The sequence below is a fragment of the Megalobrama amblycephala genome, linkage group LG22 (assembly GCF_018812025.1).
Source record: "Megalobrama amblycephala isolate DHTTF-2021 linkage group LG22, ASM1881202v1, whole genome shotgun sequence".
NCBI classification, from domain to species: Eukaryota; Metazoa; Chordata; class Actinopteri; order Cypriniformes; family Xenocyprididae; genus Megalobrama; species Megalobrama amblycephala.
The window spans coordinates 21,168,219-21,185,605 of record NC_063065.1 but is presented as its reverse complement, the minus strand read 5'-3'; the positions used below and the strand labels follow the sequence as shown (position 1 = coordinate 21,185,605).

Below are 17,387 nucleotides of genomic sequence, written 5' to 3'. Positions count from 1 at the left end.
ATCTGAAAAACATGAAATATCACTGTTGTCTGTTGAGAAAAATCGTGGCGAACAGCGCCACTACATGGTCAACACCAACATTTGACCTCTTAAAGCAAACTGACCATCTTCATTATGCCTTTTTACATATATTTCTTTTGAGAATTACGTATTAAGTGTGCGAATTATTACTTTTATATTAATATAAAATATAATATTATTAGGCCTATATATAAAACAGTAAGGTTTTTTCTATGCCACAGTGAGGCTCGAACAACGAACTGTTGCTATGGTTACCTCCTCAGGAGAACGCGACTGCTGTTCTATTTAGCGATTTCTGACCAACTTGAACTCGAAGTTTTGAGATTTACTTTGTTTTGAAGAATTTCCAGCCCTTCGAACCGCTGTAATTCGCACCATGGTTCTCAATTTACTAATTTATACAAAAGAACATCTCATTTTTCAATGCAGTAAAACAAATGCAGAAACAACAAGTCATGTTTTGATTCATAACCAATGCAGTGAAATAGTAACAAATAACCGTGAAAACAACATTTTTTTTATTTGTGTATTCACTGGTTTGCTTTCTAATTGGTTGTACTTGGGTATAAGAAATGTGAGATAACAATGTTTGTTCCTAACTTCATTCTCAGTGTATTGTTCTTAAACTGAAACTATCTGCTATGAAAATTATGTCTGAGAACTTTTCCTTAGATTCTGACCACAATCGCACTGGAATGACACTTGTGATTTGACATTTTCATGTGTCATCTACAACAAACAGCAAAGTCAGCTGTACAAAGTTCAAGATTAAAAGGTAGAATCAAAAAGCACATTACTGGAACATGTTCCTTTGCTAAATAAACAAACTTTGTGAAGCTTTAAACTATTCGCTTAGCTTGACCAATTACACAGTGCAGTGCAACAAATAGAAATCATATTTGTATTAAAAAAGGCATCAAATGAATGTGTTTGCTTGTGATCTATTCTAATGAACAAAAAAAATGACAATGCTTTTATACAACAACACAAATGAAAAGACATTAGACGTGGTTCCAAATGCATAGGAGAGAATCAGAAAAAACTGTGAGCCTTCAGAGAACTTTAAATACAACCCTGATTTCAAACTCAAGTTAAAATACTGGATTATCCCTCTCTGATCGGTCAAAATGATGTATGGTTAGGCACTTGTAAAAATAAGTTACTTTTTCCCCACATCTTTCATGTTTTCATTGTAGGTATGGCTGGATCATAGTTTTGGATTAAGCAAATAAAGCAAAGAGCGTACAGACCTTCAGAAAAAGGAAACAAATGTAGGAGGAATAAAAATACCCCCTCCAAACCCCCCCCCAATGCCACATTTTTTCCTTAAGCCCTTCTTGCAAAGAGACAATAGTTTGATGGCTTTGTGAAATACAGCATTCAACATCCTACAGGATCAAGGAGCAGGATGAGGAAGTTGCCATATTTCAGATAAACAAGAAGGGAAAAGGGGCAACAGACAAACTGTGGGATGGAGAGGAGGGAGAGGAATGATCAGGCTGATTTCAGCCAGTACAGAAGTTGGGAATGTGGGTGGTTTATGACGACTTCTCCTTCCTCGCTCTGGGGGAATCTGCTCCGCTGGCACCAACAGATCCGTTCACACCATTGGCTGTGACAAACACAAATGAGAAGAGGCTTGACGTTAGTGATTAGCAGTTCATTTTGTAGTTTAGATCCCTGAAGTGCTGTTATACTTAATATCACTGACTACATCTTCAAGCGGACAAAATGCCACTTAATGAATTTGCTAAAAGGGATAGTTCACCCAAAAATTAAAAATCTGTCATTTACTCACCTTCATGTCATTCTAAACCAAAAACACATTTGTTAATCTATTAAACACAAATGAAGATTTTTTTAATGAAACCTGAGAGGTTTCTCTCCCTCCACTGAAAGTCCAGGTAACTCGAGCGGTTTAATTTAGAACATAATATAAAACAGGTAATCTAAACAATGATCGACAAACATAAAAGTAGCATATCGTAAATACGAAAATGTATCTTTCTCATGAGCTAGAACAAACCTCGTTGGTTCTCAAGCATCACACACACTCATCGATCATTCTTTAGATGTAAAGACTAAATTAAATCTGTTCATATCAAGAGATCAAATCTCTTCGCAAGAATTGGGTTAAACCACTTGATTCATATGGTTTTGTTTTTACAAGCCTTTATAAGCTTTTTGGATCTTAAGTTGTGGATATCTGGACTTTCAATGAGGGAACAGAAACCTCTCATGTTTCAAAAAATTTTATAGGCTTGGAACGGGTGAGTAAATGATAGAATTTTCATTTTTGGGTGAACTATCCCTTTAATAAAAGCAATATACTTTAAATACAAACCTATTTTCACAATACAGTACAACCTCAAGTACTTTACTGATTAAATGTAGAATTTTAGATTGGAACAAGGGATGGGTGGTATGACAATATATATTGTGGCGACACGTTATCTTTTGATTTTGCCATTTTGTGTATATTGCAGTATGTAAATCTATCTGTGCAGCACAGGACTACCTAAAGTTTTTAACATGTTAGAGCATTGGATGTCATCCTTCATGTCTTCAAGGCCCTTGGACTGTCCACAACAATATTTGAAGGCCCCCTTTCACTCTAGCCTGCATAGAGTGCAATAGTCATTATAAAAATAACCAAATATTAAGAAATATCTTGTTTTTTTCTTGTTTTAGCTTATTTTAATGCTTGTTTTGTCTTATTTTAAAGAATTTTAAGTCATCTTGAGGCCTCCTTGGAAGTTTGTTGGTTGAGAACAATAAAGAAACATGCATGAATTAAAAAAATAAATAAAAAAAGCACGCCGCCTTTCAGATATGCAGTGCCAAATTCAGTTATCTTTCATAGCTTATTACACTTGAATGATGTCAAAATGCCATCTTGGCGAGTATTTATGTAAACGCTTAAGTGAACAGCAGTTGGAAGAAAAATTGGATGCATGTCAGTAGGGCTGCCCTTGATTAAAGATTTTTCTGATTGACTTTTTAAAGGTGCCCTAGAACTTTTTAAAAAAAAGATGTAATATAGGTCTAAGGTGTCCCCTGAATGTGTCTGTGAAGTTTCAGCTCAAAATACCCCATAGATTTTTTTTTTAATTCATTTTTTTAACTGCCTATTTTGGGGCATCATTATAAATGAACCGATTCAGGGCTACTGGCCCTTTAATTCTCGTGCTCCACGCCCACGGAGCTCGCGCTTGCCTTGAACAGTGCGTAAACAAAGTTTACACAGCTAATATAACCCTCAAATGGATCTTTATAAAGTGTTCGTCATGCATGCTGCATGCATGCGTCGGATTATGTGAGTATTGTATACTGTTATATTGTTTACATTTGATTCTGAATGAATTTGAGGCTGTGCTCCATGGCTAACGGCTAATGCTACACTGTTGGAGAGATTTATAAAGAATGTTACGTAACAGTCAGTGTTATGTTGAGATTCGCCTGTTCTTCGGAGGTCTTTTAAACAAATGAGATTTATATAAGAAGGAGGAAACAATGGAGTTTGAGACTCACTGTATGTCATTTCCATGTACTGAACTCTTGATATTTGACTATGCCAAGATAAATTCAATTTTTAATTCGAGGGCACCTTTAAGCAATTAGTCGACTAAACGCATGCTTATTAAAAAACCATATAAATCATAGTAATGCATAAAGCTTGCCACAGCACACCAGAAGAAATTATTATGAGTGCATCAGGGAAAAACAGCAAAGAGACTGCTTTAACATTTAAAAAATTAATTGATAAACTAGTGTTTTCTGTATTTTCGGCTGCAATTATGTACTTGATGATGCTGATGCTGAATATTTGTTTTTTAGCATTTGAATTGGTTAATTTAAAAGTAGCCATTTCGCTTTCTATAGATATATTTTTCACGTTTGTGAGGCATGGAGTTTTGATTCTTTTCTTTTTCTTTAGTTTTTGGCTCGCTCAAGTTCACAGAGAGAGACTGCAGAAAGCACACCCTGTTTGCTTTCATTTTTCAACGTTGTGTTGTTATTGTGAGTGCACAAATAAAAGACTCTTTACAGATTCAACTCTTATCTGTATGATCAAAAACAATGGAGTATTTGCAAGTGATCGCACCGGCGCCTCCATGTTAAGCCTGATTTAGACTTTCACCTGGCTCTGCAGCGTGAGCCTCCACTGGCTGCCCAAACAGATGAGGCATTTATGAAATGACAGGTGGCGACGGAGTAATTCTAAAATCTCTAAAACATCAGGGCAGTAGCGGTGAGTAGTAGAAAGGTACAGCAGTTAATGATCTGCCTGTCACAGACTGTGTGACTTAGCCACTTCCTGTTAATTTTTTTTTCCTGTGACTAAGCGACTAATAAAATTTTTGGTCGACTAAGCCTCTTCTCGTTAACTAACAGTTAGTCAACTATTAGGGGGCAGGCCTACATGTCAGTATACTGGTCAAATAAAGTGACTGCAGCCACTAAAATGACTCATATCGCCCACCCCCAATTGGAACAGTAGAATTGGAACTTAAGTGGGCAAAACTAACCTTTCTTTGATTTGCTCTTAGAAGACGACGGTTTCTTTTTTAAGGTCTGAGTCTGTGCATGTTCTCTCCATCGTCGCAGCTGGAAGTTGATAAATTTCCACATCATAAAAGCCTGAGTGGTGCATATTGCAGCCAGGACAGTCACCCTGAGAGAAACAGAGAGCCATTACAAACAAATCCAACAATAATAAAAGCAAAAGGTAGTCATTACTTTTCCATCATCTGGTGTTTAACTAAATCACGTCCATCCAAAAGGCACTCATTTCCAGTAGAAGAGCTTTTACAATGTGATTACATATTCATATTATGAGTCGAGAATTTTTTTGATGGCTAACGGGGGAAATTTTGGAACACTAGAGCAAATTTTGCCAAGTTTTGTTTTTTTGCCCAAATTACTGTGTTGCCATCTCTCACTCTCCAAATCAAATTTGAAAAAAGTGTTACACATAAAACATAACCTGTGCAGTGCAAACCATTTGAACTACTTCAAAGCTCTTTAAAAATTCAATCATGTCACATGTAAGGCACTTGGTTTATAGTAAGGTGCTAAAAATTGCTTCTTGAAAAACTAAATCAAAACAGCATTTGCTGAAGAGCAATCCAAAATGCTTTAAAACATTTGCATGATTAATCTTAAGTATTCCTTTCATTGCAGTGAGACAGTGTAAGGAATAACGCAAGATGAAGATCACCCTGCTTACCGAACAAACAGGACATTAAAGCTTCCTTCAGCGAGGTTCAGACCCTGTTTCTCTGCTCCGGCCAGCCCAAAGCCCACAGTAAGAACAGACAGGGAAAGAGTCAACAAGCGGCCCAGCACAAACAGAACTGCCCACACTGTAAACCTGTTAACATACACAAAATACTTCATAATGGTCAAACATCCTTTCAAACGCAGAATTGTGCTGATATTCATTTGTAATTTCATATCTGCCTGTGCACAGTAAAAATCTTTCAGTCCCACTTTACATTAGGTGTCTATGTACTAACATTTAAATAAATAATTTGATACAATGTACTTGGTGTACATACATGTTTTTACATTGTACTTGTTTGTAAAAATGCCTGCATGTAATTACATTCTGTATTTAAATCTATAATTACACTGATGACCTTTCCTTACCCCTTAAACCTACCCTTACCCATTTACAACCTCAATAGCAGCAAAAGTGTTTTGCAATACAATATAAAAACAATAAGTACAATGTACTTATTTTTTGATGCAAGTACATAGTAGTTAAGGACACCTAATATAAAGTGTGACCAATCATTCAAAGTGTTTATTAACTGGACTTGCTCTGTCAAATGAATGGCACTCACCCGGTCTGCCTGTCCTCATTGCTGAAGTAAATGAGTCTGGATACATGGAAGATGAGCTCAACAAAGTAATGCAGAACCAGCAACACCAGGCCCAACCGGTTCAGACTGGAAACACATCATTAATGGTTTAAACATGACTAAAACTACTACAGCATTAGTCTTTGAAAAGTGCCACTATGCATGGTTTTTTAATTATTTCATCTGTAAATGACTGTCATGTCAACTTTACACCAATCAATCAAATATGTTTGATGTTCAACAGAACTCAGTTTAACAGAAGTCTCTTATGCTCGCCAAGGCTGTAGTTATTTAAGCAAGAACACAGTAAAAACAGTAATGTTGTGAAATATAATTAAATAAAAATAACTGTTTTCAATTATAATATCTTTTAAATTTATTCTTGTGACGTAAAGCTAAATTTTCAGCAGCTGTTACTCCAGTCTTCATGTGTTTATAATATTTATGTGGGGTTTGCTATTTTTATATTTCCTGTTTTAGCTGAGTGGGCGTGGCCTTAAGAGGAAACTGTAGGGGAGCGCTCATTTTAGCTGTTTATGGAAATGTTTGGGCAAATGTATGTTGGTTTTATCCATCCTATTTATTGACTTGTTCTTAATCATCTTGTGTATTTATTTATTAATCATGGTGAGGCAAAAGTTAGTTTTTTTTTTTTTTTTTAACAAGGTTATTGTAACACTGCTTCAAGGGATGGATGCATCCATCCATCATAAAAATAATCCATACGGCTCCAGGGGGTTAATAAAGGCCTTCTGAAGCGAAGCGATGGGTTTTTGTAAGAAAAATATCCATATTTAAAACTTTTTTAACTATAATAAATAGCTTCCGGCAGACGACCGTACACATACTGCACGGGTTGACTTGCGCTACAAGAGTAACCCCTGACACGATGTATGTCTTAGGAGTATCGTAAGCTTGTTTAAACCGCCTCTCGCGGTTTAAACAAATAGGGCTGTGCAACAAACTCAAGCTCCTGTTGTCTCATATAGAAATCCTCTTACATTTCTCTTAAAATTTCTCGTTTTAGACTTTTAAATCATGACCGGTGTTTTGTTTTGCTCTATCCTCTGCGCTTCTGTGTTCGCCATTGCGTCATGCGTCGGGTCAGAGGTTACTCTTCCGCTGCAAAACGATGAGTACGGCCATCTGCCGGAAACTAATTATAATTGCTAATAAAGTGTTAAATATGGATATTTTTCTTACAAAAACCCATTGCGATTGGATGGATGGATGGAGAACTATCCCTTTAAGCACACTGAAACACACTAGATGGATGGATGGATGGAAGGATGGATGGATGGAGAACTATCCCTTTAAGCACACTGAAACACACTAGATGGATGTATGGATGTATGGATGGATGGATGGATGGAGAACTATCCCTTTAAGCACACTGAAACACACTAGATGGATGGATGGATGGATGGATGGAAGGATGGAGAACTATCCCTTTAAGCACACTGAAACACACTAGATGGATGGATGGATGGATGGAGAACTATCCCTTTAAGCACACTGAAACACTGGATGGATGGATGGATGGATGGATGGATGGATGGATGGATGGATGGATGGATGGATGGAGAACTATCCCTTTAAGCACACTGAAACACTGGATGGATGGATGGATGGATGGATGGATGGATGGATGGATGGATGGATGGATTGAGAACTATCCCTTTAAGCACACTGAAACACTGGATGGATGGATGGATGGATGGATGGATGGATTGAGAACTATCCCTTTAAGCACACTGAAACACACTAGATGGATGGATGGATGGATGGATGGAGAACTATCCCTTTAAGCACACTGAAACACACTCGATGGATGGATGGATGGATGGATGGATGGATGGATGGATGGATGGATGGATGGATGGATGGATGGATGGATGGATGGATGGATGGATGGATGGATGGATGGATGGATGGATGGATGGATGGATGGATGGATGGATGGATGGATGGATGGATGGATGGATGGATGGATGGATGGATGGATGGAGAACTATCCCTTTAAGCACACTGAAACACTGGATGGATGGATGGATGGATGGATGGATGGATGGATGGATGGATGGATGGATGGATGGATTGAGAACTATCCCTTTAAGCACACTGAAACACTGGATGGATGGATGGATGGATGGATGGATTGAGAACTATCCCTTTAAGCACACTGAAACACACTAGATGGATGGATGGATGGATGGATGGAGAACTATCCTTTAAGCACACTGAAACACACTCGATGGATGGATGGATGGATGGATGGATGGATGGATGGATGGATGGATGGATGGATGGATGGATGGATGGATGGATGGATGGATGGATGGATGGATGGATGGATGGAGAACTATCCCTTTAAGCACACTGAAACACTGGATGGATGGATGGATGGATGGATTGAGAACTATCCCTTTAAGCACACTGAAACACACTAGATGGATGGATGGATGGATGGATGGATGGATGGATGGATGGAGAACTACCCCTTTAAGCACACTGAAACACACTAGATGGATGGATGGATGGAAGGATGGAGAACTATCCCTTTAAGCACACTGAAACACTGGATGGATGGATGGATGGAGAACTATCCCTTTAAGCACACTGAAACACACTGGATGGATGGATGGATGGATGGATGGATGGATGGATGGATGGATGGATGGATGGATGGAGAACTATCCCTTTAAGCACACTGAAACACACTAGATGGATGGATGGATGGATGGATGGAGAACTATCCCTTTAAGCACACTGAAACACTGGATGGATGGATGGATGGATGGATGGATGGATTGAGAACTATCCCTTTAAGCACACTGAAACACTGGATGGATGGATGGATGGATGGATGGATGGATGGATTGAGAACTATCCCTTTAAGCACACTGAAACACACTAGATGGATGGATGGATGGATGGAGAACTATCCCTTTAAGCACACTGAAACACACTCGATGGATGGATGGATGGATGGATGGATGGATGGATTGAGAACTATCCCTTTAAGCACACTGAAACACTGGATGGATGGATTGAGAACTATCCCTTTAAGCACACTGAAACACACTAGATGGATGGATGGATGGATGGATGGATGGATGGAGAACTACCCCTTTAAGCACACTGAAACACACTAGATGGATGGATGGATGGAAGGATGGAGAACTATCCCTTTAAGCACACTGAAACACTGGATGGATGGATGGATGGATGGAGAACTATCCCTTTAAGCACACTGAAACACACTGGATGGATGGATGGATGGATGGATGGATGGATGGATGGAGAACTATCCCTTTAAGCACACTGAAACACACTGGATGGATGGATGGATGGATGGATGGATGGATGGATGGATGGATGGATGGAGAACTATCCCTTTAAGCACACTGAAACACACTGGATGGATGGATGGATGGATGGATTGAGAACTATCCCTTTAAGCACACTGAAACACTGGATGGATGGATGGATGGATTGAGAACTATCCCTTTAAGCACACTGAAACACACTGGATGGATGGATGGATGGATGGATGGAGAACTATCCCTTTAAGCACACTGAAACACACTGGATGGATGGATGGATGGATGGATTGAGAACTATCCCTTTAAGCACACTGAAACACACTGGATGGATGGATGGATGGATGGATGGAGAACTATCCCTTTAAGCACACTGAAACACTGGATGGATGGATGGATGGATGGATGGATGGATGGATGGAGAACTATCCCTTTAAGCACACTGAAACACACTGGATGGATGGATGGATGGATGGATTGAGAACTATCCCTTTAAGCACACTGAAACACACTGGATGGATGGATGGATGGATGGATGGATAGATAGAGAACTATCCCTTTAAGCACACTGAAACACACTAGATGGATGGATGGATTGAGAACTATCCCTTTAAGCACACTGAAACACTAGATGGATGGATGGATGGATGGATGGAAGGATGGATGGAGAACTATCCCTTTAAGCACACTGAAACACTGGATGGATGGATGGATGGATTGATTGAGAACTATCTCTTTAAGCACACTGAAACACACTGGATGGATGGATGGATGGATGGATGGATGGATGGATGGAGAACTATCCCTTTAAGCACACTGAAACACTGGATGGATGGATGGATGGAGAACTATCCCTTTAAGCACACTGAAACACACTGGATGGATGGATGGATGGATAGAGAACTATCCCTTTAAGCACACTGAAACACACTGGATGGATGGATGGATGGATGGATAGAGAACTATCCCTTTAAGCACACTGAAACACACTGGATGGATGGATGGAGAACCATCCCTTTAAGCACACTGAAACACACTGGATGGATGGATGGATGGATGGATGGAGAACTATCCCTTTAAGCACACTGAAACACACTGGATGGATGGATGGATGGATGGAGAACTATCCCTTTAAGCACACTGAAACACACTGGATGGATGGATGGATGGAGAACCATCCCTTTAAGCACACTGAAACACACTGGATGGATGGATGGATGGATGGAGAACTATCCCTTTAAGCACACTGAAACACACTGGATGGATGGATGGATGGATGGAGAACTATCCCTTTAAGCACACTGAAACACACTGGATGGATGGATGGATGGATGGATGGAGAACTATCCCTTTAAGCACACTGAAACACACTGGATGGATGGATGGAGAACCATCCCTTTAAGCACACTGAAACACACTGGATGGATGGATGGATGGATGGATGGAGAACTATCCCTTTAAGCACACTGAAACACACTGGATGGATGGATGGATGGATGGATGGATGGAGAACTATCCCTTTAAGCACACTGAAACACACTGGATGGATGGATGGATGGATGGAGAACTATCCCTTTAAGCACACTGAAACACACTGGATGGATGGATGGATGGATGGATAGAGAACTATCCCTTTAAGCACACTGAAACACACTGGATGGATGGATGGATGGATGGATGGATGGATGGATGGATGGATAGAGAACTATCCCTTTAAGCACACTGAAACACACTGGATGGATGGATGGAGAACCATCCCTTTAAGCACACTGAAACACACTGGATGGATGGATGGATGGATGGATGGATGGAGAACTATCCCTTTAAGCACACTGAAACACACGGGATGGATGGATGGATGGAGAACTATCCCTTTAAGCACACTGAAACACACTGGATGGATGGATGGATGGATGGATGGAGAACTATCCCTTTAAGCACACTGAAACACACTGGATGGATGGATGGAGAACCATCCCTTTAAGCACACTGAAACACACTGGATGGATGGATGGATGGATGGCTGGATGGATGGATGGATGGAGAACTATCCCTTTAAGCACACTGAAACACACTGGATGGATGGATGGATGGATGGAGAACTATCCCTTTAAGCACACTGAAACACACTGGATGGATGGATGGATGGATGGATGGAGAACTATCCCTTTAAGCACACTGAAACACACTGGATGGATGGATGGAGAACCATCCCTTTAAGCACACTGAAACACACTGGATGGATGGATGGATGGATGGATGGATGGAGAACTATCCCTTTAAGCACACTGAAACACACTGGATGGATGGATGGATGGATGGAGAACCATCCCTTTAAGCACACTGAAACACACTGGATGGATGGATGGATGGATGGAGAACTATCCCTTTAAGCACACTGAAACACACTGGATGGATGGATGGAGAACCATCCCTTTAAGCACACTGAAACACACTGGATGGATGGATGGATGGATGGAGAACCATCCCTTTAAGCACACTGAAACACACTGGATGGATGGATGGATGGATGGATGGAGAACCATCCCTTTAAGCACACTGAAACACACTGGATGGATGGATGGATGGATGGAGAACTATCCCTTTAAGCACACTGAAACACTGTCCTCAATAGTTAAAGAGGAGAGATGTTACTGTTTTAGTACCTAACAGTTGTGACCGCTCGGGTCCCTATCACACTTCAGCGAATGTTATAGTACAAAATGTGTGCCCTGACAACTGTTTATGATTAATAAACATGACAAATTAATTGCTTACTTCAGAATGTAGGCTCCTGCAATTTGGACCAAGTACAGACTTATATAAACAAGCTGACGAGGAATGTCTTCCTGAAAAATAAAACAAGACAACATTGTCATGTCTTCTGTCAATTTCCATAAAGTAAAAGTTTGGTAAACAAAGAAACCTCTGGAGAAGGAAATCGGTCCCGTCACAATAACAGGATGCATGATTATGGTTTCAGTGCATGTTGTGCATCCTCAACACTGGAAACACTGTTGACTTTGCTTGCTTGCTTACTTTCTTGGCCTTCTGGAAGTAGAGCTCGGGGATTGCATGAAGCCAGTAGCCGAGCTGACAGATGTAGTAGAACTTCATCTGGAAGCTAAAAAACAAGACAAGGAACTTCCTTAGCATCTCCACGACTTGTGGAATTCAAATGTCAATGGTAATTTCATTTGCAATCTGTGTGTTACATACAGTAGATTTACAAAAATCAGAAGAGAGAATTAGAGGTAGACTAATGCAAGATAATTTGATCAGGACCATTGAGATAGCTTTTGAACAGTCTTCTCAATGCAGACCAGCTCAGCAGATCAGTTTACCAAAGAAGATGTAACTTATGAGCGCTCAGGCAGCGGATCGGCAGATGTGACGTGAGATGGAATATGAACCTCCATCATTTCAAAAACAACCATCACTTTCCCACCATTAATCTGCATATACCATTATTTCAAATTTAAACACGCTACGCTTTTAAAGGGACAGATCACCCAAAAATGAAAATTCAGTCAATTACATCCTCTCATGTAGTTCCAAATCCATAAGATTTTTGTTCATTTTCAAAACACAAATGAAGAAATTTGTAATGACATCTGAAAAATGTCTGTCTAAAAAGATCGCAAAATAAATCCATATGAATCAAACGTTTTCTGAAGAGATCGCTTTATATGATGAATGGATTCAAAAATTTTTTTTAACAATAAACATTGATCAGCAACATACTTAGAGCACTCAAATATGGTAAATGGAAGCTCAACTGTACTTGCTTGACGCATGAGAACAAACCTCATTGTAACCCTGTGCAATTAATTGTAATTGATTTTTCGATTTTGGCTTCCAACAATTATGAAAACAAGATAATCGAAGTAAAACGATTATTGTGGCGTTTTACTTCGAAACTTAACATCCAAATCAGCTGAATAAGTGAGTGTTGTAAAATGCATTCTACTGTTGTTAACTGAGGGATGTGCTTGATATTAAACCGTGTTATTAAAAGCACATTAAGCCACGAAAGATATACTGTTCCCTAGGCGGCTTTCTGTGCGCGTGCCCTGAGACGGGGTGGAATGCGCATAAGCAAAGTACACTGTGGGCTTCAGAGACTCGCCTAACCTCGTAAACAGTTGAGAAAGAAAACTCATGTGTAACAGTATATTGGATCCGTGCAGCTCTTAAAGTGACAGCAGCCTAATAAATATGCTGCAGTCATGTTAATAAAACAAAAAATAAAGATAAAATCACTGCTCTTGAATGAATAATTTTTAGTTTTAATAAGGATTAGTCTATATTTAAAGTATACAGCAGAGTTATTTTACATTTGATTACTTTATTCAATTTATGTTATCTATTACTTATCTGAATACCACTGTTAGTACATCTTCCTTAAAGCATTGTTGACTTAATTTGTATTTTTGTTCTGTTGTATTTATCGGTTTTGTTTGTAATTAGTTTCTTTGTTCTTATTGTATTGCTGAATGTTTACTTCTTCTGTAACCGTTTTGAGGACCTTTTACTTACGTTAGTTAACCTAGTATAGTATTTGCTGATGTATCGATAATTGTGAAATTTCACGGATATTTAAAATGACTCATATCATGAAATACGACCAAAAATCGTGTAAAATAATTGTGATTTCAATATGGACCAAAATAATCGCGATTATGATTTTCGCTATAATCGAGCAGCCCTACCTCATTGGTTCTTGCGGAAGCTCAAATGTGTCGCGTAACACACGAGAATGAACCTCATTGGTTCCAGCGTGACAAGAAAGTATGCTTGAGCTTCCGTTTATAAAAATGTAGTTCTCTATGTATGTTGCTGATCAATGTTCCAATGTGAATAAAAGCATAAATTAAATCTGTTCATCATATAAATCGATCATGTCTCTTTAGAAGACTTGGATTAAACTGTTTGATTCATATGGATTTACTTTACAATCTCTTTATGAAGTGTCAGAGTTTTGGGTGAATAGACTTTCAATGGAGGAACAGAAAATTCTCAGACTTCATTTAAAATATATTAATTCGTGTTCTGAAGATGAACTAAAGTCTTATGGGTTAGGAACAACACAAGGGTGAGTAAATGACAGAATTTTCATTTTTGAGTGACTAACCTTTAAAATACATCTGCATTTCTCAGAAGCACAGACAACAGTACTTACGGCATAAGAGTGTGTGGGTAGCCGTCCCACAGGCTGACAGGGTTGGACAGGAGGTTCTCCTTCAGATTAAGCAGAATAAGTCAAATGAATCTTTCAGACACGGTTATAAACACCAACCTGCACATAAGCTCTTATTTATATGAAACAGAGTAGTGAAGCCCTTACAGAGACAAGAATGCTGGCTCCCCACAGGCAGGAGAAGAGGTAGAATGCACTAAGCTGCCCTGACTCATTGAACTTGCTGTGCTTGGTTTTGGAGAAGTGCATCTTCCTGTTGATTTTCTAAACAGTCATGGATTCAAGTAAATGGCATAACAAATCAAAACATTTATTAGTATTAACATGGTTGCACCAAAACACTATTAAGAAACAGATTAACATTTATGCACAAATGTCATTAACATTTCAGCTAGTGTACGTTTATTCGTTCTCAACAGGATACTTACATCCAGTACATATTCCTGAATAATGGCGTGCATGATAATAGCCACTAACATGTAGAAGAAGACGGTGGCCACATCTTTCAGGCCGTAATGGAAGTAATTCACTGCCGTTTCCTCTGGACCACCTAAAAACCACAATACAAGCTAAATGTAAGCACGTAAACATGCATGCATACTCAGTATGGCTAGCTTCTTGATTTAATCAAGTATAGACAACTGATATCTGATTTGTTTGGCCAATCTCAGATAATGAACAACAGAGCCAATGCAGTTGATCTTACAAATCAGTTCCTTTGGAACTGAGCAATATTCATGCAAAATATAAGGAGAGAATCATTATAAAACAGACTTTGTTGAAAAATAATAATTATTGAGCTAACGTTTATGAACAGCCACATAAAGCATCAGTGGCATCAATTATCAGCTCATTAGTAGAGCTGTTAGACAAAAACTTATTGGAACAAAACTTCCTAATTAACCTTGAGGTGTTTTAATTATTATAACAGAAATAGCAAACATAATAACAAACAAATGTGACAGAAAATAATACAAAATAGATAAAAACGAGTCATACTCAAGCTATACAAACAGACCAAAAATAAATGGAGGTTAGTTACCACATACTTACCATTTGCTGGAATTGTGACATTGTATTGCACAGTTATGAACAAAACCGCTACCTTTGATGTAATCTACATGGAAAGAAACATAAAAAGGCAGTTAATACATGAATAAATAAAGGAACATTACAGAATGGCATTGGTGACAGTCAGTCACCATTCATTTCACATTGTATGGAAAATAAGGTTTACAACGCAAGTGAATAGTGTTGAAGAAAACAGGCCATACATTTTTAAAGCAACATGAGGGTAAGTCAGTCACAGAATTATAATTTTGGGCAACCCGTTGTTCTTTAAGTGAATGATATGGCTGTAAGACACATATATAATAATTAGTTTTTCATAAAATACACACGTTCTTCAAGACATCGGTATTCACACACATCGGTTTAGAAATGCCCATTAAGAGAACCAAATCTGCTTCAGTACTGTAAACTTCATTTCCCATAATGCACCAGTACTGTCGCTTATATTCAGCAAACTACCGTCCAAATCTAACGGTTTTTGCAAACTCGCATTCCTAACGAGGGCTGAGAGTGTAAAATCACTAATTTGCTATCAGTAAACGTATTTTGGTAGTAAAAATCGTGACCCTGCTGCTACTGTGCACCGATGACAGCGCTCAGTCATTCTCCGATTGCCACGTAACACTTCATTTGCGCGTAAAAGTATCAGTGCAGCTACAATGTTACGTAATCATTTTTACAAATTAATTCTGTTAATTCTGTTAACACTTCTTTAAATGTAACATATTCGCGCGCGTGCTTTTCATCTTGTGGGTTTTAAAGTTCCTTAAATCGCTTCATAGGGAATTCCTCTCTCGGTCTCATGCATCATGTTTCTCTGAATCAAAATTTCCAACTATTTCAGTGGAATAAGGCATTAGCATGTGCGCGTGAGAGTGCATTCTGCAGTATACGAATCAGTTATATTAAATCAGAAATGCAAAATGATTTAAAAATACTGCACATTTAAGGTAAAACCAAAAGTAACAGTTTTATCTGCAGTTAAAGGAAGTGAAAGGAAGAGATCAGTTCAGACTGTGACAGAACAAGAAAGATCCGCTATAGGTTAAAAACTAAAGATAAACACTGATCAGGCTGATTTGTCATCTTTGACCCTAAACTGGTCTTAAATCTGTAACAGTGAATGAATGAAATAAAAGTAGATTCTTACCTCAAACATCAGACCCAGCAGAAACACCATAGCAACACAAGACACAATATCCGCATGGTTCTGGATCACAAACTCGTGGCTGAGCACCGGTGGGTTCTTGTTGTTCTTTTTTCGGATTCCCATCTTGGTGGATGTTGAGAGAACTTTTGGTGAGTGTGAGTGAGGAACACGTCTTCACTATTGTTATCTGGCAGGCACGTCAGTCTTAACGCCTACTTCTGTCTTTCTTCTTCATCCTCTTTTTAATTTAAGTCACTTTGTACAGTGACAAAAGACGCAGTAGCGCCATCTGTTGGACTGGAGTAAGGGAGAGGTTTATTCATTTTCAGGTCAAGGGACTTAGTGGATATATAGGATCTATACACCCCTTTGAATAGTGAATAAAATAAATAAAGATACATATATTTAATAAACATTTTGTATATATTTAATAAACATAAAGATGTATTTTCTTTATGATCACTAATACAATTCATGGAAAGATGGCAAAACTAAAATGTATTAAACATATACATAATAAAAACTGAGAAATATATGTCATTAATAGCCATAAAATAAGTAAATTAGCCAATTTTGTTTAAATTAAGGATTGCAGAAATGAGTACAACCTAGATTTAATTCAACAAATGTATAATATTATAGCACTTAGTATGCCCTCCATAATTTTGAATATACTGCTCTGACCCTTCTTGGCACGGAGTGTACAAGTTCATGACAAACTGTCACATCTGTCCTGTTTAACTCCTGGATGATGA

At 38.5% G+C, this 17,387-nt stretch overlaps 1 protein-coding gene across 1 annotated transcript; it reads right to left on the bottom strand.

The window, feature by feature from the left end:
- Positions 1 to 516: 516 nt before the first annotated feature.
- On the bottom strand, positions 517 to 16,868 carry tram1 (translocation associated membrane protein 1). The gene is made up of 11 exons (XM_048174186.1): positions 16,633 to 16,868; positions 15,465 to 15,528; positions 14,840 to 14,961; positions 14,559 to 14,675; positions 14,394 to 14,452; positions 12,251 to 12,335; positions 11,990 to 12,060; positions 5,871 to 5,975; positions 5,252 to 5,395; positions 4,551 to 4,696; positions 517 to 1,633 (listed from the first exon to the last, which is right to left on the bottom strand). Exons 1-11 carry the CDS (start codon positions 16,753 to 16,755, stop codon positions 1,560 to 1,562), a joined length of 1,110 nt encoding a protein of 369 aa, XP_048030143.1. The 5' UTR covers positions 16,756 to 16,868; the 3' UTR covers positions 517 to 1,559.
- Positions 16,869 to 17,387: the final 519 nt, after the last annotated feature.